General features: G+C 45.5%; 1 protein-coding gene across 5 annotated transcripts in view; it reads right to left on the bottom strand.

Moving 5' to 3' along the window:
• FGF12 (fibroblast growth factor 12) overlaps positions 1–24239 on the bottom strand; it is a 227726-nt gene that overhangs the window by 781 nt on the left and 202706 nt on the right. For all 5 annotated transcript variants that reach the window (XM_055817468.1, XM_055817469.1, XM_055817470.1 and 2 more), the window contains one exon: positions 7941–8139. In XM_055817468.1, coding sequence (XP_055673443.1) covers positions 7941–8139 — 199 coding nt within the window. The remainder of the gene's footprint in view (positions 1–7940; positions 8140–24239) is intronic.

Genomic DNA, 24239 nt, shown 5'->3' with positions numbered 1-24239 from the left:
GCACTTCCTTTTTTTTTCCCCCTGTAAATCAAGACAGCCAGCCAAGGCCACGAGCTGACACGTGGGAATGAGTTCAGTGACAGCAAGCCAGGAGCCAGCCCAGCTCTGCGTGGTCACCTGGCAGCACCTGAGAACAGGGTGGATAGAGGGCACCTTCTCCCCAGACCCTAGCTAAGCAATGTGTGTCCTATAAAAATGTACCTGCTGGAGCTTAGACAGCCTGAGCAGGCAATGTCTGCCCATCCCCATGTCCTGTGAGGCATAAAGTATTTATCCAACCCGCCACGTGGACCAAGTCCTCAAAGCTGTCCTTGTTCCATGTGAGGTGTGCCAGAGCAGGGGTACATGCTGAGAGGCTCAGCAGCTCACACCAAAGGGAGCATCTCCGATGAGCTCATCATGGATGTGGGGTGTAGATGTGATTGAAATAGCGAGGCATCTCAAGGGCAGACACATTGGAGTTGAGAACTTCAGGTAGGTCCAGACTGCAAATGTCACGCTCAGATCTTTGCAAAAATTAGGATAGAAAGGAATGATCGTGTACCGCTTCATTTTGCAAAGCTGTCACGTCACAATGGCACAGAGCTCAAACACAGGGGACAAAGCCCACCAGGTTTTGATTCCAGGTGATCAACAGGAACAAAATTTCAAAAATTATCTAAAGAAATCAAAAAAATACCCTATGTATGAAAAGGCGATTTAAGCACTTATATTTATAACCTCCCCTGATTTGCAAATAAATCCTGGCAATTAGAGGCAGGCTGCAAGTGATGTTATTGCTCTGCATTTTACTCATAGCTAGATAAACAGTTATAACAGTGTGCAACAACACACGACAGAGATAAAGTGCAGTCAGCTGTGTATTAATAGGAGGAATATTGCACTGAATATATGAGCAGTGAAAAAATATTACTTTTCCCATACATTTTTCATGCAAGGCTTTCAAAGCAGTTTCAACACACACACTAGCTGGGCCTCCCAGCGTGGCTACAAGGCAGGCGCTGCTCTGCAAACCTGTAGTTACTGCTACTGGATATTGTTGATGAAAATGAGAAAAAAAGAGAAAATGAATGACTTGTCCCATGGGTCTAGGCCAGGATGAGCAATGCCAGGACTGCCCATCAGCTGCCCAGAGTATCACTGCTGTCTGCATGCTGCAAGGGGAGTGCGTAGCACAGCAGCAACAGAAGGAAAAGGGCTCTCCTGTCCCCTTTCAGCTGTGAGCTGCCCTCATACCTTGGCAAGTCTCACTCAATAAGCCCGTGAAGGGGAATTTGCCTGTTGTGGCAAAGTACCTCATAAAATCTTAAACAAAAGTATGAAAAGGTTAACAACCGAGGAAAACTTGCACCCTTGTGATTTCTTAGCCCGGCCGCAGAGCCTTTTGATGACACCGAGGATACGCACCACTTCTATGACCGACCTTATTCTCAGATGTGTTTGCCTGGACGAGTTGGGAATTTGTGCCAGCGTTGCCCCAGTACCCCGACATTCCATACGCAAAGTTCTGCTTCAAGTTCAGCGTTGTCTTCACCCTGACTTCTCTGGTCCTACAAGCTGGAGCTGGTAGGACCTCCATGAGCTCTTCCCCCACGCAGCTGCCAGTACTAAGCCCATCTCACACACGTCCATCCCCAGTACCCCATCAGGCTGGGCTAGACAACCACCAGGGCTCAGCCTGAGCAAAGCCCGCAGCAGCAGCACCATGCCATGTTGCCTTTCCTCAGCTCCCTGCCTCTTACCATGGCCTTTGGGCAAAAACATTGAGCTGCTAACAAGGCCCACAGAGTAATGAATATAAATCAGGCTACAGAAGTAAACAACAATTTGCAACTAGAAATTAAGGAAACCCTGTACCTAGCAAGCAAATAGGGCATGAATTAGAAGTTTCTCTTCCAGCCTAGTGCACGATGCAAGTACTGACATGGAGCATGGCTAGAGGCTGCTCGCATTGTGCTTTTCAGACAGAGCTGTCAAAGCCTCTGTACCAAACAGGCTGTGCCAACAGAGCATGCCAGAAAATCTGTAGCAGCATAGGACAAGCATATTTTCAGTATTTACATACACCTACAGTATCAGTGCATGCAGTATTTATATGGCATCGTACACAAGGTAGTGCCTGGATATTCTCCTTTGCAAGAGGCTTTTGCACGTGTGCTGAGCCATGGCCATCACCCAGAGGCAGCTGCAAACCTGTGCGCACTGCGACACAGGGGTGTGCACACAGACACAGGGGTGTGGATGCACACAGCCACATACACTGGGCTTTAAGAACAGTGTGACATGTTGTACAACACAGGCTCTCAGACTGCAGTTTGTTACTGCTTGTACTGAGGAAGTTTGAGTGTGACTCACATGTGAAGACATTAGTCACGGACTGGGGGATATTTGCAAATGGATTGTTGTGAGCGCCCAGATCTTCCCAAAACTTTAAAGGTTCAGGACTAGCAGCACTCGCTGACATGCCTGTTTGGGGTCCCTGAGCATGTATGTGTGTGTGAAGACACACTGCCCGTCACCTGCATCAAGGTAAACTAGCAGCAGTGTGACAGTTGGCATGCCTAGATGCTTGGGAGGTCTGCTGTGTGCACACAGCACAAGGCAGCTTTGGAAGGATGAGCAACTTGGCTAGAAGAAGAGTCCCCTCCCTGCCTTGCCTTACTTATCCCACTCACCCACACACCAAGCCAAATACAGCCCTTAATGTCTGGAAACCAAGCTAATGCTTTGGAGCTTCAATCAGATAATCAGCTCCTATGTCCCAGATTCTAATCAACACATCCATATTCATGCTTTAATTGGAAAGTGCCGCTAGCTTGATCTGCTGAAGAGCCACAGGCATAAATGGAAGAGGGTGAGCGACAGTGGAGCTGTGCCCATGTCTGCTTCTTGGCGGCTTTTGATTCCCTGCTAACTAGCAGGGCTTGCCCTCGCACACACAAGGAAACAATTTTGCAGAGAGGAACAACTAGCAAATTAAGCAGGAAGGAGACTAGGGGTACAAGCACAGGGAAGGGGGTGGTGGGGAGCATCCTTCCTGAAGGCGAAGGCTTGGAGGGGGCTGCCTGTCACCAGGAACAGCTCAATCTCTCGCCTAAGTGCTGGCACAGGATCCCAGCCTCGCTTCTGCTTCCCAGGCATGGTACTGGCACACCACCCACACGGTGAAACCGAAATCACCCTGTGCTGCTTGCCTGGGCGTCAGGGACTGCCCGAGTTTGAGAAGCACGCGGCATTTTGTGTCCTGATCCCAGTATTTCTCACTTGGCATCACTGCAAGTTGAGGAGGTTCAGGGGATGCAGTAACTCCATTTCCTTTCCCTAGAACATGGGGAAAAGCTTATTAAAAGACCTTAGATATATCCTGGCCACCCAGCTTCAGTCCTGGCTTTCCCTGCCCCGGACCCTAGCGAGTCAGGAGGAGCCCAGTTTTTCCCAAGCTGCCGCTCCGCAGGCAGGCAGGCCGTTAGCCCTGCTGGACCGCAGCACAGCCCGGACCAGTGTCGGGGCACTCACCCTCTAGCAGGCAGCCTGGGAGACGGGCTCTTTCCCTTGACAGATGCCACAGCTCCAGGTGTCAGTATCTGCAGTAGTGGCTGCATTAGCTAATGCTTCAGTGGAGAGAATTAATTGTCTGAGCAGCAGCTAGGGGCAGGAGGGAGCAAGTGATTATGCACCCTCATTTTCTGCCTCTAATTACTGTGTTCTAAACCCGGTCCCAGCTGATGCATTTCAGAGGCATTCGAGCTCTTGTCTGTCTGCTGGCTAAATGTGCAGGATGCTGCCAGAGGGAATCAGATTTTGCTCAGGTAAGAAACGCAGGACAGGATGACAAAGAACCAAGCAAAAGCATGGTTAAAATACATTGCATTTGCCATCTAATAAGATCATTAGGAGTTTGTTAGAAGAACAAGCGAGTTAGTGTGGGATAGAAAACATAGCAAAGCCTGCCCACTTGCAAGACAAACCTAAAAGAGGAGCTGTGTAAACGAAGACTGATAAAGAGTGTGGAGTTTTGCTGTTTTTTTTTAAAGAACACTTTTTAGGATTTGGTACCTTTGAAGTATTTTCACTAGGCCTACCGCATCTTCCTTGTGTCTTGTACTTCTTTGCAGCATCTGAGGACTCAGCTTTAACAGAACTGGGATGTTGCATCCCTGGGAAAAAACACTGGGAAAGATCTGGCTGCTGTCCTTGCACACACATATTAATCGTTTGTAATAAATGGATCAGATTAGTCATTATCAGGTCACCTTCATATCTGAGACATGTTCACGTCATGGGGGCTGAAGCCCCATGAGTTTGAAGTTAGGGGCAGCTCTGCTGACTCAGATGGAGGAAGAATTGTCTTCTGCTTTTTGTGGCCAGGTTTGTCACCCCAAAAGCATTCTGGCTTGGGCCAGGTGAGAGATGAAATGTAGCTCTTTTGGGAGAGCAATCTGGAAATGATGTCTTCAAGGAGAAGGAAATATAAATAACAGAGCACAATAAGCATCTGATAGAATTCTCACTTAAGGGACTGGAAAAGTCTCCCATTGTTTGAGATATGTTTGAAAGAACAAGAGGCACTATGGATGGTAGTGTTTGTCCAGCACTAATCACTACAGATACTTAAAGAGCCTGAAATTGCTTTAAAAGATTGTCTGGTCTCCAAGTGACGATTATACTGAAGCTAATTTCTTATGCAGTCTGGTTCAATCTATATGTCTGCACTTTAAGGGCTCATTTAGCTTGAACGATCAGTGAAAAGAAATAAAAATATCAAAAGAAATGTGTTGCGTATGTGTGTTTTTAACCAAAGCTGGCACCACACAGTACATCAACTGCTGCCTGCCAGGCTGTTTGCCTTGGCTTTGCTTGCGCACAGACGGGAGAGGAACTTAACGTTTCCTCTGTTATTACTTTACAAGTTCTTTGTGCTTTCATATTGATTAAGCTTAATGCTATTTCTAAAACCAAACAAATCCTACCTATACTACATCAAAAAAACCCCTCCTACCAACCCAAACCCAAAACATTTCCAGTTGGTATCTAGCGACTTCTGCACAGAACACCTCCAGCATCCTGACAACCTACAGGAGCCAAACACTCTGCGGGATTAGCACAGCATAAAGCTGTAGCTGCTAAAAGCCATAAATAACACACATACATGCACAGATACCACTGGGTATATAGATGCACATGAACGCATATGTAGTCATTGGAAATTATCTGGAAAGGTATTTTATATTTATTTATTAGCTTACTGCCCATTTGCAACTTTGAGGAGAGGACTTCTGAATTCAGAAAACAGTACGAAGCAGTGGGAGCCAAATAAACTCTGGCAGCAGTCTGGGCTTTTTTGTGTTTCCCTTCCCTGCGAACGTTCTCTTCACTAAGCTGCTGCATAATTTTTCTGCACATGGCAAACAACTGGGAAGTTTCATCTCAGAGATAATTGCCATTGAAGTGGTGGGTGAAGTGATTCCTAGCAATGTATGTAACACCTCCCCTTCCCAGGGGATCAGATCCTCCTTGCATACATTACTGTGTCAGCCATCAGGGCTAATGCTGGTGGTGGTGCTGGAGCAAAATGAAACCTGAGTGCGTTACCACAGACAGAAGCTGTAAAATATTGGCCCGAATAAGCAGCAAAGCCTACATGCTGTGGCATGCCACAGCATTCAGCAGAAGGGGCATGGAAATATAGCGGGGGAGCGCCTTCAATACTTCCTTAGAGACATGACAAAGAGAAAGAAGCTGTTAAAACAGGGTGGGAATTGCCCCTTTTCTGTAACATCTCTGCTTGCGGAGACTTTGATGGCTGCAGCACAGAGAAGTCACGTGGAGCTGAGCGCGTTTTACTCCAACCCTCCCCACCAGCCTCTGCTACCTACAATGAATCTTAGGCTTGGGAACAGAGTCCTCCATCTGGAGTCACAGTCCCAGACAGCTGAATGCTTTGGGAAGCTGACACGTGCCTTGGCTTGGGAGACTGCCAGCTCTTTGATGCAGCAGCACTCACAGAGGCTGACTGCAAAGCATGTGGAGGAGGGAAGGAGTGGAGGAGCCCTTAATTTGGCTGCCAACTTCCAAAGCGCTCACTCGCTCGGGAGGTTATGTGACAGCTGTGATTGAAGCAAGTGTGGGAGGATGCAACTGCAGGAAAGGGAAGCTCTCGGGCTGGGCTGGGTGTTTCAAAATGAAACCCAGAGTGGCATTTGCTGCAATGAGAACTCCACTGTGGGTCAGGCACCCCTATTAAGGCATGTCTTTCCACAAGGAAAGCCACAGGAATGGCTAGTTTAATGCATGCAGAAGACTATTACGGAGCCATTCAGCAAACGACACACACAACACATCAAAGAAGAAGCCTGGATTCAAAGGAACCCCACTGATGAGTGCCAACACCCAGCCAGGCAGCAAAGAAATACCAGAAGGAGCTGGAAACCCAGCTGTAAAAGCTAGCACCTTCAAAAGACTCTCTTCCCAGCCAAGGCAGGAGAGGAGGAGACAGAAGAGAAGCTGGTGACTGACGCCATGCCTTGCCCTTAGCAAAACTCAATGAGGGCTTAGGGCACCAATCCCACTAATGTCTCAGATAAACTAGAAAAGGCTTCTGGCTGCAGAAAAGCTGTTGAAAACAAGCACAGGACAAGCAGCTCCAGGCCATTCTCTGCTTTTCCACCATCTCCATCTCCTGTGCAAAGGCCACAGATACCCTGGGAACGCTGCGTTGAATTTCCCTCATTGCACTTTGCCTCAGTGGTCCAACAGGTGATTTCAGCCTGCCTTCCTGAACTGGCCTTTCTCACCCACACCCACACTTTTCTGCCCCTGCACCTTAGTGGGGAAGCGGTTAGAGCAGCTGTTAGTGCATGGACTTAGCTGTGGCATTCACCACTTGCGAGTGGTACCTGTCAGGAAAGCACCAGTTCATTCCTTCTCTCCACACACCCAACCCTGTCCCCATAGACAACACGAGGGTAGTGAGAGGGGCACAGAGCCACGCAGCTGCGGCCAACCCTAGGATGCTGTGGTCCCTGAGGCGGCTACTGGCAGGTCCAAGGTGGGGTCAAAAAGGTGTGCCTAGTTTGGGGATTGAAAAGCAGTGCTTTTCCCAAGCAACAGAAAAGAGGTCTCCTTGTTTCCCAAATCAAGTTAGTACCCGTTAAGTACTAGGCTCACCACACTACATCTCTCCATTTATCAGGGGCCAGCCCATAAAAAGCAAAATGCCCTGGCACAAGCCTGTGCACACTTCAGTAGCGTGCTGTCAACAGCCGGAGGGAAAAACTTCAACTCTGTGACTTCCACTGAAGCCTCATGCTGTGATGAAGACATATGGCATGACAGCATCTCATCTAACTTTGGACACTTATGATAAGGTTTCTCTACCCCCCAGTGACTAACTAGGATGTCTTTACATATGAGAAAAAACAGATTTAAGTCATCTTAGGGTAAACATATGAAGTACATCCACAGCTGTGCTGGTCGGACTGATTTCTCTTCTGGTACCATAAACAAGAGTGTCAAAGTCTAAAATTGGGTGAGATAAATCCTACCTCTACTGGCTCTACATAGGACTGGAAACACACTGAATGATGCTGGGAAAAGAGTCACAGAGAACACAACATTACGGTCACTGCTGGATCAGACGCCTTTTGATCTGCTGGCCGCTCGAGGGCTGCTTTCCTTTCCCAGCAACTCCTCATGTTGCTGGGCTTTTAAATTCATCCTTTAGCACACCAAAGCTGACAAACCCCTTCGGGATGATGCTCAAAGCTTATTATATAGGAAGGAAAGCAGATGAAATGCTAACAGTGCAGCCCAGCACCTTGCTGAAATGTTACAAATACTGTCCTTGCTTTCTGGTCGTGCGGCTCAGAAGCCCCAAAACAGAAGACGCAAACTCCCCCTCCCCATACCCCACTGTCGGAAGGAGCATGCAGATTCCATACCTTCAATGGGCTTGGGTACAAAATGTGATGAGGGTTTGGTTTTTTTCACTCGGTTTCCCTTCATAATTTGACCTTCTTTATTGAGTCCCAGGAACCACGCTCGTCCGGATTCTTGCTGCCGATACAGCGTGGAAGAATAAATAACGTAGTAGTTTTCAAAGACAGACTCCTTAAATTTGCACTCTGGTGTGAAAACATCCTGCAGTGACAGAGAAAGAAGAAAAAGCAATGGAAGGAATTAATCACTGATCTCGTAAATCAGGCACCACTGAGCGATACACGACGGTCACACACTGCGGTTAGTTTAACAATAGAAAACAACAGGCATCAGCAATACCAGCTCCCAGCGACAACAGACATCTAGAGAACTCCCCACTGAAAGGGAAGGCTCTCCTTCCCCGGCAGAGCTGTGGTTTGCATAACAGCCTACAGTGAACGGGCTTGAAAAATGTGCAGGAAAAGTCAGGAATTTGCCAGGATTTAGACTGAAACACTAAGCAAAATAAAAAACCAAGAGAGATGAGAAGCAGACACAGCCTTGCTGCTCATCTGCTGCTCCCAACGCCTTCTCCTGGTTTTGCTCTTACCTCCCCTGTGATGGGCAAGAAATGTGCAATAGTTGTTGTCTAAAATATTGAGGAGGCTTCAAATTCTTACAGGTAAAAGGCAGTTTGTCAGGGGCATTCAAATGGATTCAGAGAAAAGGGAGTACCAAAGCAAGTAAACTATTTGTATTGAAAAGCGACCACAGGAAATGCTGGCACAAAGCCTGGAAATCTTTCAGTAAAGAGAAAGAAGTAATTTTAAAGATTTCTGACACAAGCATTTCTTCAGATACCGAGAACTGATTCCACAGCTGCTCAGGAATGGAGGACACATGGGTCTGTCCAAGACATCCCCTGAGCCTGTGCCGGCTGTGGGGGTGGCTGTGCCTTTGCCACTTGCGCTGGCTTTGCATGAAGTCTCAGGGGGGAAACTACACTCCCTACAGACTTCTAACGTCCCAGTACTTTTCAAGATTTTAACAACAGGTAAAGATTAAACCTATTTTAAAGAGCTGGCTGGCCAGGGGACTCTGTGGCAGTAGGCTCCCAAACCTTCACTGAGAAAGACATGGTGGTTGTTGTGTTGGTTTTTTTCCCCAGACTTTGATTTTCAGCAAAAATTCATCTTGGCCAAACAAATGCTCCCATTGGGTTCTTTAAAACTCTTTTCTGAAGAAAAACTGTTTTAACAACAAAATCCCTTCTTGTAGGACTCAGAGGAGGTATCTCAGAGTGCTGCGAGTGAAGGCAGGTGCCATTACAAGCAAGCAATGCTCTCTCCCAAGCCCTTGCCACTCAGAAGTCTTTGGGACTTCTCCAAGGTTCTCCAACCTTGCTAATGGAAAACCCATGACCAACAGCTCAGCAAAGCATCCGAAGCAATGCCACATATTTCCTGCAGACTTCATTTATGAGTGAATGTTTTGAACATTCAGCAACACTCAGGTGTGTGTTCCCAAGTGCTCTGGGGGTTATATAAAGTGGTGCTGGTCTGACAATAAATCCAGCGTGCAACAGACCTACAGAGCCAGGCAGGCTTGAAGCCACAGAAGATAAAGCACAGCAGAAAGTGTGAAGCAGTGCTGCGCATGTGAAGTTTGCATCAATCATTAGTGCACAGATAAAACCACCCTCAGCCCAACAGGTTATTTTGCCCTATCTGAGGGAGTCTTCCTTGCCAGAGAAATAAATATTTTAAGAAGAGAGTGAAACAAGTTAAGAGAGATTTAGATGACTTAGAGCACTATAGAACAGTGTTTGAAGTAGCTTCCCAAAAGATCAGTGTTTAAGCACTCCTTAAATCTGCTCTTTACCTCCAGGCTTTGTCCTGCCTCAGCAGAGGCAGTCACCGGGAGCCAGGTGCTTTGCCTCGGCTGCCTGCGACCCGCTGGCTCAGGGGCTCTCCTTGGCGCCAGGCCCCATGATGGAGAGCATCTCTGAACCCAAACTGGGTAACTCAATCCCCCATCCCATGCCCTTGTTATCCCATCAATAAAAACTTATAAAGAAAATTCCCTTTAGGGGACTGAGAAGTTGGTAGGCTGTGAAGGATTGCTACCAACTTGACCAAAGCGTGGAATCTACCATGTGTGAGATATCTGGATTTTCAATGTCTGCTGTAATTTCAGCACAGAACAAAGACTATTTTTTTATTTTCAATAAAGAAGAAATACAAAAACTAACGCATTTTGAAAATGTTGTTTCAGAAAGAAAAAAAATATCCAGATTTTATTTAAACGTTATTGAAAATCAAGTTTTCAGAGAAACAGCTATCTTAAAATTACGGCAGTATACAATTTTACAACATGCAGTAGTTGTTCATAAAAGCAGATGCCGTATTGTATATCTACTTGTACCAATAAAGCAGCAAAATGAGTACATTATTTTAAAGCAAATGTATTTAAAGACATCAACCTAATGAAGATTTTTTTAAAAAAGAAAGAAAAAAATAGTGATTTCCAAGCAAACAAAACTGTCCCATTGTTCTTTTGAGTTGGGTGGTTGATTCCCCCTCATCCCCCACAATTCAGTTGAAATAGCACTTCAGGACACCAACCATGGCAACGCCACCAAGACACAGCCCAGCTCTGTCCATTCGGCAGATTAGAAACCCCACGGATTCGACAGCTAAGTTCTGATTAAATAATACCATTTTTATTCATTATTATCAACCTTTTTCTTCTGTATATCACAGCATCAGCTAGTGACCCACTGTACCACGTAGGGACAAACACACGCTGGGAAGCCATTCATCCTACCACCAAACCGACACACCGCAGGGTCTTCACGGTTTTGAGCACCAGAAATCTTTGGTACGGGCACTACTATGTGCAGATGTGACACAATGAGCAAGAGGATGGAGAAGGAAAAACCAGCTGACCAGAAAGGAGATGGGACAGACAAAGAAGCCACAGGCCACGCTCCCCAGCACTGCCTGGGGATATTTGGAGTGTCCTCTGAATCTGTTTAACATGCAAACCCTTATGTTCTTCTCCGTTGATATCTTCTTGGTGGTCAACACCAAGCCTTCAGCTACATCTTGTCACTTAGTTTCTGCACGTGCCTTTTGCTGAATGCTTCAAGGCTACCAATAACAAAAGGCTATTGGGATATTAATGGTAGAACCTCTCTACATGCTTTAACTGTCAAAGTTAATTGTGGCAATTATTTTGAACCAGGTGGGAACTGCTGTTTCAGTTCTCTTGGGCTGAGAAGAGCTGGGAAGAAAGGGAAGTGCAGATGAGCGTAACAGGCTTCTCAGTAATAAAGCAGCTCATAGCAGCCACTGCTGCACACATTGAAATCTGAAATAACTGAAGGTACTTTTGGAAAATTACTGATCTATTGGCCAGACCTCCGGGGCATGCAAGCTTTTTGGTTTTGTTTGATTTTGGTTTTAAGATTAATTCAGTGTTGATGAAATATGCTAGATGGCAGCCCTGGGGTCCAATACTTTCTCTTCACCCCATAGACACAGAGTCAGTAAAACCAGCAAAGGGATCCTCAGGCTGTCCCTGCCATATGCTTCTGACAGGACATAAGGACATGCTCCTCCAGAGGTAATGGCGTGGTTAAGCCCTGGAGTCAGGAGCATCTTCACTCTCTCAGCTGGTGCAGGGACCTTTTGAAACTGGCTTATAATGAACCCCACTCAATTATTTTCCCAGCCCTCTCCTTGACAGAAATAGCATGACCAGATACAAGACAGTGAGAGGACAGACGGCTCCATCTTTTAATCACCAGTCTTTTTTAAGTCTTTAAACAAAGAAAGAAATTTTCTGCAAACTCCACAGCGCTCTTGGTTCCCTGTCAACACCGTCATGAACTCAGCTCACTCAGAAAACCCACCAGTTCTCCTCATTAAAGAGTAGGCTTGTGATCTGGAGCAAAAAAAAAAGGAAATCTGCCTGGTTTTATCTTCATGTGAAATATGTGCCTCTGACTAAATTATTTTTGCATACAAAGTAAATAAGTACATTTATTTGTTTACTATTTGGAGATTTAGAGCCTGAGGTATTTTGTCCAATGTCTATGGATATTACTGAAAGAAGTTTGAAAAGGCAATTTTTTCTAATTGTTAAACTAAAAACGTGCATGAAATGTTAGTAATTTACATGCAAACTGATTAGCATCTGCCTGCAACTTATTTTCTGTATCTCAATCCAATCCCTTAAACAAAAGGCAATTCCAGTAAGATGAGTAATTAGATTTGCTTTGAAAAACAAACATAGGTCTTGTTTATGCTAAGTCTAGTTCTATTGGAAATTGCACAGTCTAGAAAAAAAATGGTAACTACCACACAGAAAATTAGGGAGACCACATTCAATGACACTGAATCAAAGGCAGTTGTATCGATGTAACTGCCATTTGGGGATTCAGCATGTCAGACCTGCTCACAGAGGGTACAAGGTACCACAAATGGCCCCAAAAACCATTTCTGGTTCAGAAAAACAAGATGCTTCACTTATCCTTGATCCCAGTAAAGTCTCCTGCCATCTGTAGATGGAAATGTGGATGGGACTGCCAGGCACAAGTTAATCTCTGTATCACTTGGGCCAGTCCAGTCCTTCAGGGAGGTGTTGGGAATATCTGGCCCTATCTGCCCCTCCAGAACAGTCTTTAATTTCTTTATATTTATAAATAATTTTTTAGAATTTTATGTTAATATAATTTTTTATATATATATATAAAAATTTATATTTATAAATAGTTACATAAAGACTGTGCCCCAGCATAGGCTGGGGGCGATCCGGGAGAGGACAGGTATTTTTCTTCTAACCTACCTTAGCTTTCCCCTGCCCTGGTCAGGTAAATCTAACCCAGCCTCTTGGCCTTGAACACAGTAAGTTTGACTGGACTCTCCTTTGCACTTCTGTAAAGCTGGAGAAGCTCCACAGACAGTGGGGAAGCATCCCTGCCAGACCTGTGAAGGGAGGCTGCAGGGTATTCGGGGAATGCACTGCCACCTTCAGATGTCTTGGCTCCTTCAAAAAATGCCAGTCCAATGGTGTCACTGCCTTGGTGCAGTCACAGCGCTGCCAGGGCAGCGGATAGCCCTGGTGGTGCTCCGAGCAAACGAGAGCAGTGCCAGCCCCTGCCCATGCCAGGCTGGAAGCACCACCGGCACCCTGAGCACCCTCAGCCAGCAGATGCAAAGAAAGGGTGCCCTGTAAGCAACAGCATGGTGCTCCTGGGTTCTGATCACAGAAGGTGAGTGATCTGCTTCCTTGTTCATTTAGTCCAACCTCTGGCTGGCACAGAAGCCCCTAATGTCCTCAGACCATGGCAGAATTGGTGACAGGTTTCCACATGCAACACTCAGGGGCAGCCAGGAAGCTTGAAGATGACTGTCACCGTTTGTTGTATTCAAACTCAGCTGATCCTCGCATCGCCCCGGACTGGGCCACTTGTTTGTAGGGAAATGGTAAGCAATACAAACATTCTCAAAATTGTCAGATAAATAAAGATAGCTTTTTTTTTTTTTTTTTGTACATGTAAAGATCCTCTTTTATTATAACCCAAAGGAGAATAGCAAATATACACATTCACATGCAAACCTAATGACTTAATAAATTTAGTCACTGAAACTAGCACAATAAAACAAAAAGCCCATTCTGCAGGTACTTTGTACCACAGTTTAGGAAAGGGATGTTAATTATGAGTGTTGAAACATCTAACTAACACACTCCCAGAGTAACCATTTTCCTTTGTTTACAGCACTTACGGGTTTCTCTTTTATGCTCTGCACAATTACTGAGAGGGATAAAAGCACTAAGCTGCCCCAAAGTCTATGGCACGGCAAGGCTTCCCTCCCACAGAATCTGGCTCGGGATACTTACTGATGTTAGTGTTAATACTTAGAGCTCATCCAGTCATTTAAAAGATATTAAGCAGGAATCATAAATATCAGCAACAACATTTCATTGTGGTTGCGGAGGCAGACCATGGAGCGACTGGATCGTGTTCATTACGTCTGCAGAAGTGCTGCTCCATCCCAGGGGAAAGGACGGCATTGCAGAAGAGCATCTGCTTTATGGTGCTCTTTACCCAGTAAAGACCCTTCCACATTCCTCACTGACCTCAGCCAGGGCAGGGTTTAATCAACACCCCTCTGATGCCAACAGCACCGAGTTCAGCACCAGTATCAAGGCACGTAGACCTGCGTGGATAAACAAAGGCACCAGATTCTCAAAGACATCTGGGCTCCTAGATGAAATGCAAATGCCCAACTCCCGTTTAAACCTGTGAAAGTTCAGAAACTAAACATGACTTGGAGTATCTGAGCATTTGTGACCACAAACCTCATACCACAGCACCGGATCCTGGAATGCTCTTATTCCCAGGACAGGTCTTTAACCATGTAGGTGCTGTTCACAGGGCGAGCCCTAGGCAGACCACAGCAGCACTCCCGCAGGCAATGACGCCTTGTGTACAGCCTGACGGAGTTCAGTGTCCTCCTGCTTCACTGTAGCTTCTTCCATGACCTAGGGTTGTGCCTGTCTGGAAACGCTTTAAAATAATTGTAGCTGTGCTCTCTCTTGGCATGTGATCAAAACCCGCAAATGTGCATCCAAACTTTAAATTTCATCGCATCTTTGTCCAGATGGCAGGTGATATTCTACTGTTCACACTCCACTTTTCCTCCCCCTTCTAGCTTCATAAGAGATTGGTGACAAGTCTTTTCAGTGGCCTTTTAGAAACAGGAGAGAGCAGATATGTTTTAAAATAACAAGCTGCTACATGGGAGTGTACAGCCCCGCTGCAGAGCAGAAATTCACTTGATGAGACAATATGGTATCTGCAAGTATTCAGACTCGGCCAGAACCATCTGTGGGCTGGAGGGAGCACATTTTCAAAAAAAATCACCACCCATGCAGGTCTGGTCCCCAGCTCTGCAAGCTGAGAAGCAGCATTAGCAAGCTAATCTAACTTACTGCCTCTGAAAAATATAACTAGAAGGCTATCTGCCCTCACTTTTGTGGGAACTCTCTGTACTCAAGGTATGTATTTGTCAGCTTCACTTTAAAACACCCAAGCTAGAGGTGGAGTGCAGGTCTGCTAAGTCTTGAGAGCTGACCCAGTATTCCTAGACAGGCAAAAAAATCAAGTGCTGGACAAGCCTCTGTAATTCAGCTTCAGATCTTTATATGTGGACACAAGCTGTCCTAAAGCACCTTTCACGTTCAAGGGCTAATTAAATTATTCGCATCACCACAGAGGAAGTTTGTGAATGCTGGAGACAAAGGTATGACTGCAGCATGGATGTGCCCAAGGTAACCCTGCAGCAGCAAGGACATCTGCCCGGGCACACAGCACAGTGTTGACCCAAACCCGTGGCAGGTTCTGCAAGAGATGCTGAGCTCCATCCTGCCCCAACTAACTGGTTACCTAGACCAAAATGAGCTCGTATAGATCCACGCAAGCTACAGTCTCACATTTGGCTACAAAGAAGATGAATCTAATGAATTTTGGGGATCCAAATTCGGACCTGTCCATCCCACCATACCTCAGTACTGTGTTCTGCTTTCAGCTCTTGGCCTGTCCACCGTGCAGGTGCATTTTTATGGAGTATTTCATAAAGATAAAAATGCCCAAATGCACTGCATGGGCCTTTGGTGAGCTGCTCATGCAATCCTGATAGGAACGCAGCTTTCAGCTTAATGAGTGCTGACAGGAACATAACTTGGGATGACTCTTCAAGCCAGGCTGCTCACTTCCACACCTCCCTAGAGAGCCTGGGTAGGCTGAGGGAGAGAACACGATCCGGGAGTAAGATTTGGGTACCAATGACTGCACAGCTCTGTGTACAGCGTTATCCAGGGAAGCCTGCACTTCGAGCAGCTCACTGATGTGGCACACAGAGCAAGTCATATTTTGTCCTTTTCTTTACTTTTTCTTAATGACGGACCCCAAATTCAAATCCATGATTGGACAGAAGAAAATTTTAATCCTTTCTTTTTAAAATATAAGGTATATTTGGATTTTGACTGATTTTTTTTTTTTTTTTTATTTTGGATCTCACTGCAAGCTGGAATTTTAAAGTCTTTTAAAATGTGGAGCTGTTATGAACTAGAGTAGTGATCTCAGCATATGGCACTTGGCCCATCCAGTTCAGCATCACTCTTCTAGGAAAGCAACTGCTTCCTATGAAGGGTAGCGGGGGAAGGTTCTGACAGCATTGGCCTTGGTATCGCATTCCTGGCAGCCTGGGGATCCGGTGAAACCCCAGGATAATTTCTAACCTGGGAATCCCAACTCATCCATTGTCTTCTCTACATTCTGTTTTTCTGACAATGTGCCTGAAATCGGTAGCAATGTTATCAACTCTGCTTACTCCAAGATGGTATCCAGAAATACATCTCTGCATTCAGAGATAATGATCATGAGACAAGATGGGCCAAGATGAAGATATCTTAGTTGCATACAAGAAAAACAGATTTCCTAAATTAGCATCATATTGCCTCATCTGCTAAAGCCTGAAATAACTATGAAGAAAAATAATAATGTCAGAACCCTAGAAACACGGCCAGATGGGATGCTTTAAACCTGTGATCTCTCTATGGGGCCAAAGAGAGTTTCTTGGCATCAATTTGAGCCTGAGCACAGGGCACAATAAATTTATTTGTGGCCATTGGTTACTTTTGTGATATGGCTATTTTTATTAGGGTTGATCACAATATCAATGTATAAACTAAAATAATGATTATGCATTTATAAACATGACACTGTTTTCTTCTGATAGTCAAAAGAAACCCCATAGTGGAAAATTAGCAGTCAATATTAAATTTATCATTCTATTATTTATATTAAAGTTATCCTCAAAGGCTCAAACCAGAGTGCAAATGCTTTGGGTCTTGAGTGAAAATGCCCTCACCACGACAGGAGTACAGGGAAGGTCTCTTCTACATTTTTGTGCTGAGATGCTGAGCACTGACAGACCAGTCAGCTTGCTGAGTGTTCCATAAAACAAGAGGTGTCAGAGCTAGTAGAGAAACTTATTTCCCCTGGGTTCCAGTTCAGTTTCTTAGGCAAACTCCCTCCCTTTCTGACATAAATGAAATAATGCGTTATTACAATGTCAGGGAGAAGGGGACTGAGAGCCAGTCCCAGTCCTCACAAGGCAGAATCTCGGTGGGACGATGTTCTAGCACGCAGACAAAAAAGTGCTTGTCCTTACCGGACCGTACAGCCCTGCATGGGGTGTAGGTCCAGAGAAAGAAAATGGCCTTCGCCCAATTTTCTGTGTAGTTCATTTTCTGAAGTAACACGTCACGTGGGCAGAAGATAAGAGGACGCGCCAAGGAGCTCACCAGGCCTATTACAACCATAAGCTGCTGATGTACTGAGATAGCCTCTTTGCTTTGACTCTTAAATTCAAACCACGAGACTTCGTGGAAACACACAATCTCCAACACTCTCCCTATCTTTCCTAATGCTGGAAAGATCTCTCCTGCATTAAACCAATTTCAGAGCTGTCACGACCAGGGCTGGAAATTCAATTTTTTTGCTGCTAAAACTTCCATTCTGAAAATGAGTGGTGCTAAATTATTAATATTTTGACAGCTTACTGACAGGTCGGCTACAACTGGCCACTGAAGAGCAAGCCCTGTGGTCTAAAGCATCAGCTGAGGCTGGGGCGACCTGGTGTTCGACAGGCAGGATCTTACAACCAAGACAAAACGTTATGAAGTGTGACAATTTATGTGGCTTTTCCCTCCCCCTTGCACCAGCTGCTGCAGCGCCTACACAGAAGAAAGGAAAGGTTCATGGCATATTCTTGGGTGGAGGCCAGCTCTGCTGCCCACCGGGAGAGCCAAAGGGAACCCACCGAGATCTGTGCCTCAGAGCCTGGATTCCCAGCAATGTTTCTGCTGACAAAGCCAGCAAAAAAGGTCAATGGTGCTTCATTAAAATCTGCCAGGGTGACCCTGAGGTGCTTGTCCTATCTCTGCTGGGGGCTGCTTTACCACACCCAAGCAAACCACATGCCCAAGACTCCAAACCCCTCTTCTCACCAGCCCAACCACCAGCAAATGTGGGTATGTGCTATAAAGGAAGACTGTGAAGAGGGGTTGCAGGCCCATTTCTGTTGGTCCTGAGCATTACTGACTGCCAGTGGGGAGAGCTTGCTGGTGAGCACCCGTCATGTAACTGAGACATTGGATTTTAATTCCTGAGAGCAGGCTCCTCCACTGGACCTGACTCCTCCTGGCTCCATGTCCTTGAGCCAGATGATCTGAGCTAGCATCTCATCTAGCATTCCTTAAATTGCTCATTATGCATGAAGAGCCTGTCTTTGGTTGTACACAACAGAGGGATATTCAGCCTGAGGAATGAGTGAGCCTCTAGCTTCTCAGAACATTTTTGCAAGAGAAAGGGAAGAAATAAAGTGTTTGGCTTAAAAGTGCAGTGCCCATCGTTCATTTATTTTCTGGGAATTTAGAAAATCAGCCAGCTCTGCTGTGAAAAGAAGTCCCATCCACATATTGGCCACAGTATCTCTGCAAAGCCTGAACGAGCTGATAAATCTCACTGCCCAAAACAAAGTCACAGAGAAGACTGGGCTTATTTACCCTGAATGCATTTTCACAATACATATGTGCTGACAACTTGACTTGTTCTTTTTCTGTTAGATTTCTTTTGATGTGAAATAACCCATGGACAATGCACACACATTTTGAATGGACCCAAACTATGCCTCAGCTTAGATCCGACTGTTCCAGCGTACACAGCCAAGTGACCCATTGTAGCGGATGCTTTGCTTCCCAAGAATCAGACAGATGGAAGTATACCATCAGGGATTTTGCAGTAGTGGCTGTAGTGAAATTTTTCACTCTGTTGCACACTTTGCTAGAGAACTCAGATTAGCTTTGGCATCTGATCCTGTTCAGAAGCCAACTAATGACTGCAACTTCCAATCTAAGACAATATAGTCACTCTAGAGAGAGTAATATAATACACTAACTCTATTTGGCACAATGCACAGGAAAGCAGGAGACCATTTTATTGTGTTACCAGTATACAGAAGACTGTGCAACTGTCTTTAAATTATATGACCCAAAATACATCAACAAAGCAATCCAGAGTTAAAAAATATTATTTCCTATTTGTAGCTACTTATTGCAGCATGCAGTCTCAGTGAGATCCAGGGTTTACAATCAAATCTGTAGACATTTGATTGTATTTTACAGAGGCTATGTTTACAATGCCGGACCGAATGTGTAGAGTGAAACTGTTGGTGGCAAGGGCCGGACACTTGCACTGTACACATTTCAGGATGGGTTCTGTCTGGCCTAGCTGCCACCTGGTCCCATGGTCTCAGTATCTGGCACTTTAGGTGCACTCCCAAAGGGCACCCTCCAGTTTAGTAATCCAAAAGGAATCTAGTTTTCTAAGCCTAAAACTGCTTTGTGGTGCAAATCAAAGAGCTGTATGTAAGGGTGACTTAGAGGGACTACTCCAAAAGTGCAGTCCTGGTCTGAATGAAAACACTAATCCCAGGATTGGCTGGGGTAGTTGGCTTACTGCAACAGCGTATAATAAAGTAGGTATGTGATAGATGTGAAATATCAGCAGCCTACCGCACATTGGTGATCCTTAAAAGGAGCTGAGGGCCCTGCACACAAAGTCCTCTTTTCCTACCATGCAGAGTTTGCACTTCAAATTGCTCCTTTATGATCTGAAATGCCTCGCTGCCTCAATGGATATAGGAACAAGAAGCCTTCTGAAAAGCACTTAGCACCAACATTCACAAAGAGAAACACCTACATTAGCCAAAACAACAAAAAAGGTCAGTTGTTAAGCCTGCCTATTTGAATCTTGGTACCTTGCTTGGAGAAAGCCTGGAGTTTACTATCTGTCACAGCTGGATCCTTCAGAGGTTCAAAAATACTTTTCTTAGCACAATAAACTTTAAAGAAATCTTGTTAATCTGTTCTAGCAAACATGTTGAGAGGGGAAAGGAAACCTCAGGGCTGTCCTAACGACATCACTGAAGAAGGAACGTGTTGTTAGTGCTTTCTTCTGTGATACTCCAGAACAGGGGGAGGAAAAAAAAACCCACCACAAAAGAACCCCAAAATACCACAAAAGAGAAACCATTTTCTCATGGGCATAACTGCCCTTTCTTACTATCCACAATATTTCATGGTTTTCTTATGGTTTCATCAGTGCTAAGTCTTGAATCATTAGTGCAGCAACAAGAGCAGAATTGGATCGTCTAAGAGTCATTAAAGGTAGACTACACATTCCGTTCAAGGAATAAACACTGCTTCATGAATGTTTCAATTAAAATGGATATGATCACTTTCATAACAAGGGAAACTAAGGAGAAGATGAGAATCCCTGTGGGAACATAACTTCTTGGTGCTGGGAGAAAAAGACCCAAAGATAACCTGTCCCCAAGTGTCTGATTTAAGTCAATCAGCCAAAGGCAGGGACTTCATGCAAGCAGGATGATTTAGCAAAACTCTGTTATCTGAGGATGCATTCATACTAATGGACCCAAACAATCACTTCTGCCCCTATAGTCATGGTGTTGGTGTCAGCAACAGGCACACAGTGTCCCACCCTCTCCAAATGCGTCACACAGGGCAATGAACAGCGTAGTCATGAATGACTGTCAGCACATTTCACAACAGGAGAGCATATGGAAGGTGAAAACCTGTGAAGCAGAAATTCAATCGGGCAAGCGGCAGAACACTTATAAAATCATTGGACTTCATTTACTGGTTTTACACTACTGCACCTCTACTGACCTAACCAAAGCATATTAGCAAACTGCTAACACCCACACAGAACACATGCAACAAGCCCATGAACTTAGAGGAACACACAAGAAAGTAAAGAGCACCATGGGGATCATTTTACTTAGAAGAGGGCAGTAAAAAAATATGAGGCATCTGAGGCACAAAAAAAAATACAATAGAAAGCTGTGAGATTTTGCTTTTTAAGCTGGTCATAAAAAAAATAAGCTTTCAACTGACAAGGATATGTTAAAAAGTCCACTTTCTAAATTTAACTTTGATATTGAAAAGTCTTGGGTTTTGTTCTTTTGTTTTTTTCATTAGTGTAAATTTGATAAAAAAGAGACGTGATAATCCTGGCGCTACACATTTTCAAAAGCCATTTTTTTAGCTCTTGCCTCTTCAGAGGATGCAGATAACGTTTGAATGGATACAAAGCCCTTGCAGAAAGAATGTTCCTTGAGGGCAGAGCTGGTTGTAGGGTTTAATATGGTAGGACCCGAGATTCAAAACCAGCAGCATTCACATTCATAGCCATTAAATTATTTATTCATATCAGGCTCTGGAAGTCTGTAGAAAGACTAGGTTGTTGTGAAGGGCTCAACTCCCATAAACTTTGTTGCATGATTTACTTTCAGTTACTGTTCTGAGGGATGCACATTCATTTTTACAAGTCTTGATGTACACTAAAGCCTTTTGTTCCTTCTTTCCCCTGTTTTTTGATTGGGGGAAAAACCAGTTTGTGCACCCAGTAATGACCACATCTAGGAACCAGCTGCCATGGTACAGCATGGTCCATGCTCCAGTGCAGCAGGACAGAGAGCATGCAGTGTCGAAGAGGTTCCCTGAATTACTTGATCAGTCCTTGCTACAGCACACCGCCAGTTCTCAACCAAGCTCCATTTATAACCCTCCAACTTCTTCTCCCCTCAACTCATACCACAAAGTTCTTCCAGAAACCAGCTGCTCCAAGAGCTACAGATCTTCTGCTTTCCAACCAAAATGTAGCCCAAAGCCCCCCGTGACACACACATCAGGTTCAGAGGTCTTGAGGGACTCCTGCGGAAAGGCTCTGCAAGGCCGGCAAGCGGGCTCTTCAAACGAACCGACTGCCTGCACTCCACCAGCCATCCAGCCATGGTGCTGCTGCTGGCCACCTCACGGCCATGTGAAAAGTACCACATCTTGCCTGTGAGGCCACAGGCCACAAGCAGCAGGGCCACAAAAACCTAACCTGAGCTGCAAAAGATGCCAACAAGGTGGTATTCTGCACTAAAAAGTTCCCAGCCTTTTTTCCGCCCATTTGTGACCTGAGCCCCACTGCTGACCTTGATCCATCAACTACCTCAATAACCAAGTTACCCTGTAGCAAAATGTAATTATGCAATCAAGTAATGAGCTATGGTTTTGCTCTTGGTCTTGTATGCAAAGCCACCTTTGAAGAGGGAGATAAAAGAAGCGATTATTATAAAAGGACAGCACAAGCTTATGTACCAATTCCTGGCCATGACACAGGGGACAATGTCCACTGGCAACACTGATCCATCAGCTGCTTTTTGCGGGCAGCTGGCAACCTTCTCCACACCACAGCCTCACAGCCAGTGCTGTGGGTTTCATCCCAACGCCAGACATATGCTCACGACAGGCATGCTGTGCAACAGGGCGGCATTCCTGAGGATACCAACTTCTCCAGCAAGCCATCTCTGTTTCAAACACACTTATTAAAACTGACTTAAGAACAACTGTGCTGAGCCAGACCAGCAGTCCAGCAGCGGCCAGAAGCAGCACCGAGGGAAAGGTGTAAAACCAGGGCAAACGTGTAGGGAAAGCTCCTCCTTGCTCCCAATGGCAGTGAGCTTGTGCTCAGATGATCCAGTAACAGTGTCCTGATGCTTAGGGACAGCATTCAGCTTCCTGTGGGAGTGCACCAGCGTGGCAGTTTTGTGTCCAGAGCAGGGTGCTGGAGCTGACACAGCTCCCCAAGGACAGGCAAGGGTCTGAGCCAGGAGAGGCTTCAGGGAAATGTTTACAGGAGGGAGGATTCCTGAGGGAGGTCACTGCACTTCACTGCCCAGCTCAGGGAAGTCTGTATCCCCGCCAGGTCTTGCCCTCTGGAGAATTTGCCTGCATCAAGATTTTGAGGTAGGTGGGAGGAAACGGCAAAAGAAAATGTGATATCTTTGGGAGAAAAGAAGTTGCCAAAAACAATTCTGACCATCACAATACTTGTCTGTGTTGTGCTACTCAAACTTACGCAGGCAGCTTGGTGAGACAGAAGCAGCATCAACCCCATAATGCCACAAGTAAGAGTGGAGGTTTGTCCCTTTAGGGAAACAAATGGTGCCGACCAGCACAGCAACTCAGTATTTTCATTTACCTCACACAAGGGTCCTACAAGGGATCGAGAAAGTCCCACCATGGTGAGGAGGTAAAGGACACAGAGAAACCAGGTCACTTGCGTAAGATCCTTGGAAAGGCTGTGTCAGAATCTGGATTTTCTGAATTCTAGCTCAATACTTCCAGTTTAAATGCCTTTCTCTGCCCCATTCAGTCCAGTATGGGAAGGCACTGGTGTGCCAGACAGAGCAGGACCCACAAAATGCTGCCCTTTACACCCCATCTGCAGGAAAACTCTCTACGTCACCTTCTGAGCCCAAGAGCCCCAGCTATGAGGCACAACATCGCTGTGGCCTATCTCTTTTTCTGACTCCAGCAGTAGTAGCATCAATGTCTGAGAAACATAAAGGCATTCAGCAGCAATGCCAACCACATGCACATCAAGAAGCCCCAAAAGATCTGTGGAAATTAATTCCTTATAGTCAGCCACAGCTTCTCCCTTCACAAAGATAAATAGCTTTTTATGCATGCAGTATATGTGCTAGCATGTACTCTACAGCTGACAATGTTCAGCCTCCAGTGTAACTTGTCAAAGCCTGATATCCCTTCCCTTAATCAATGTGGCAAGCTCCTGAACACCATGTGCTTCAAGCAGTGGGCTGTTGTCCCTGTAGGCAAAAGAATGAAGCGCACTGTCATTCTTGCTGCTGCACTTTGACACATGCCTCTCCCAGTGATCAAAAGCCAAAACAGAGCTGGATGCAGCTCACAGCTTCCCCAGAACGATCCCTCTAAGCTGTGGCTCCTCAAAACGCCCTGAGATGAGGAGCTGTGACATTCCTTGGCTCCATTTGAAAACACAAACCACAGAAAGCAATGACAGGCAATGTGGGATGGCCACAGTGCTTTAAGGGCCTCTTCTTGTCCCACTTGTAATTGTGCTATTTCCTGCTGTTCATTTTGAACTGAATGGGATGAGGGTCATCCCAGCATGAATCATTCATAAGGCAAATTCCCCCCTCATTAGCTGCTGCACACCCCTATGCAGGGACAAACAGATCTGTACAGACAGTGACTAGCAGGAAAATTTGTTGCCGGATACTCAGGAGTGTTTATAAGGGGAATTGCTGAAACCAGACAATTTATGAATATCTGATGACCAGACAGCAGCC

The sequence above is a fragment of the Falco peregrinus genome, chromosome 12 (assembly GCF_023634155.1).
Source record: "Falco peregrinus isolate bFalPer1 chromosome 12, bFalPer1.pri, whole genome shotgun sequence".
Lineage (NCBI taxonomy): Eukaryota > Metazoa > Chordata > Aves > Falconiformes > Falconidae > Falco > Falco peregrinus.
This window is presented reverse-complemented; position numbering and strand designations above follow the sequence as displayed.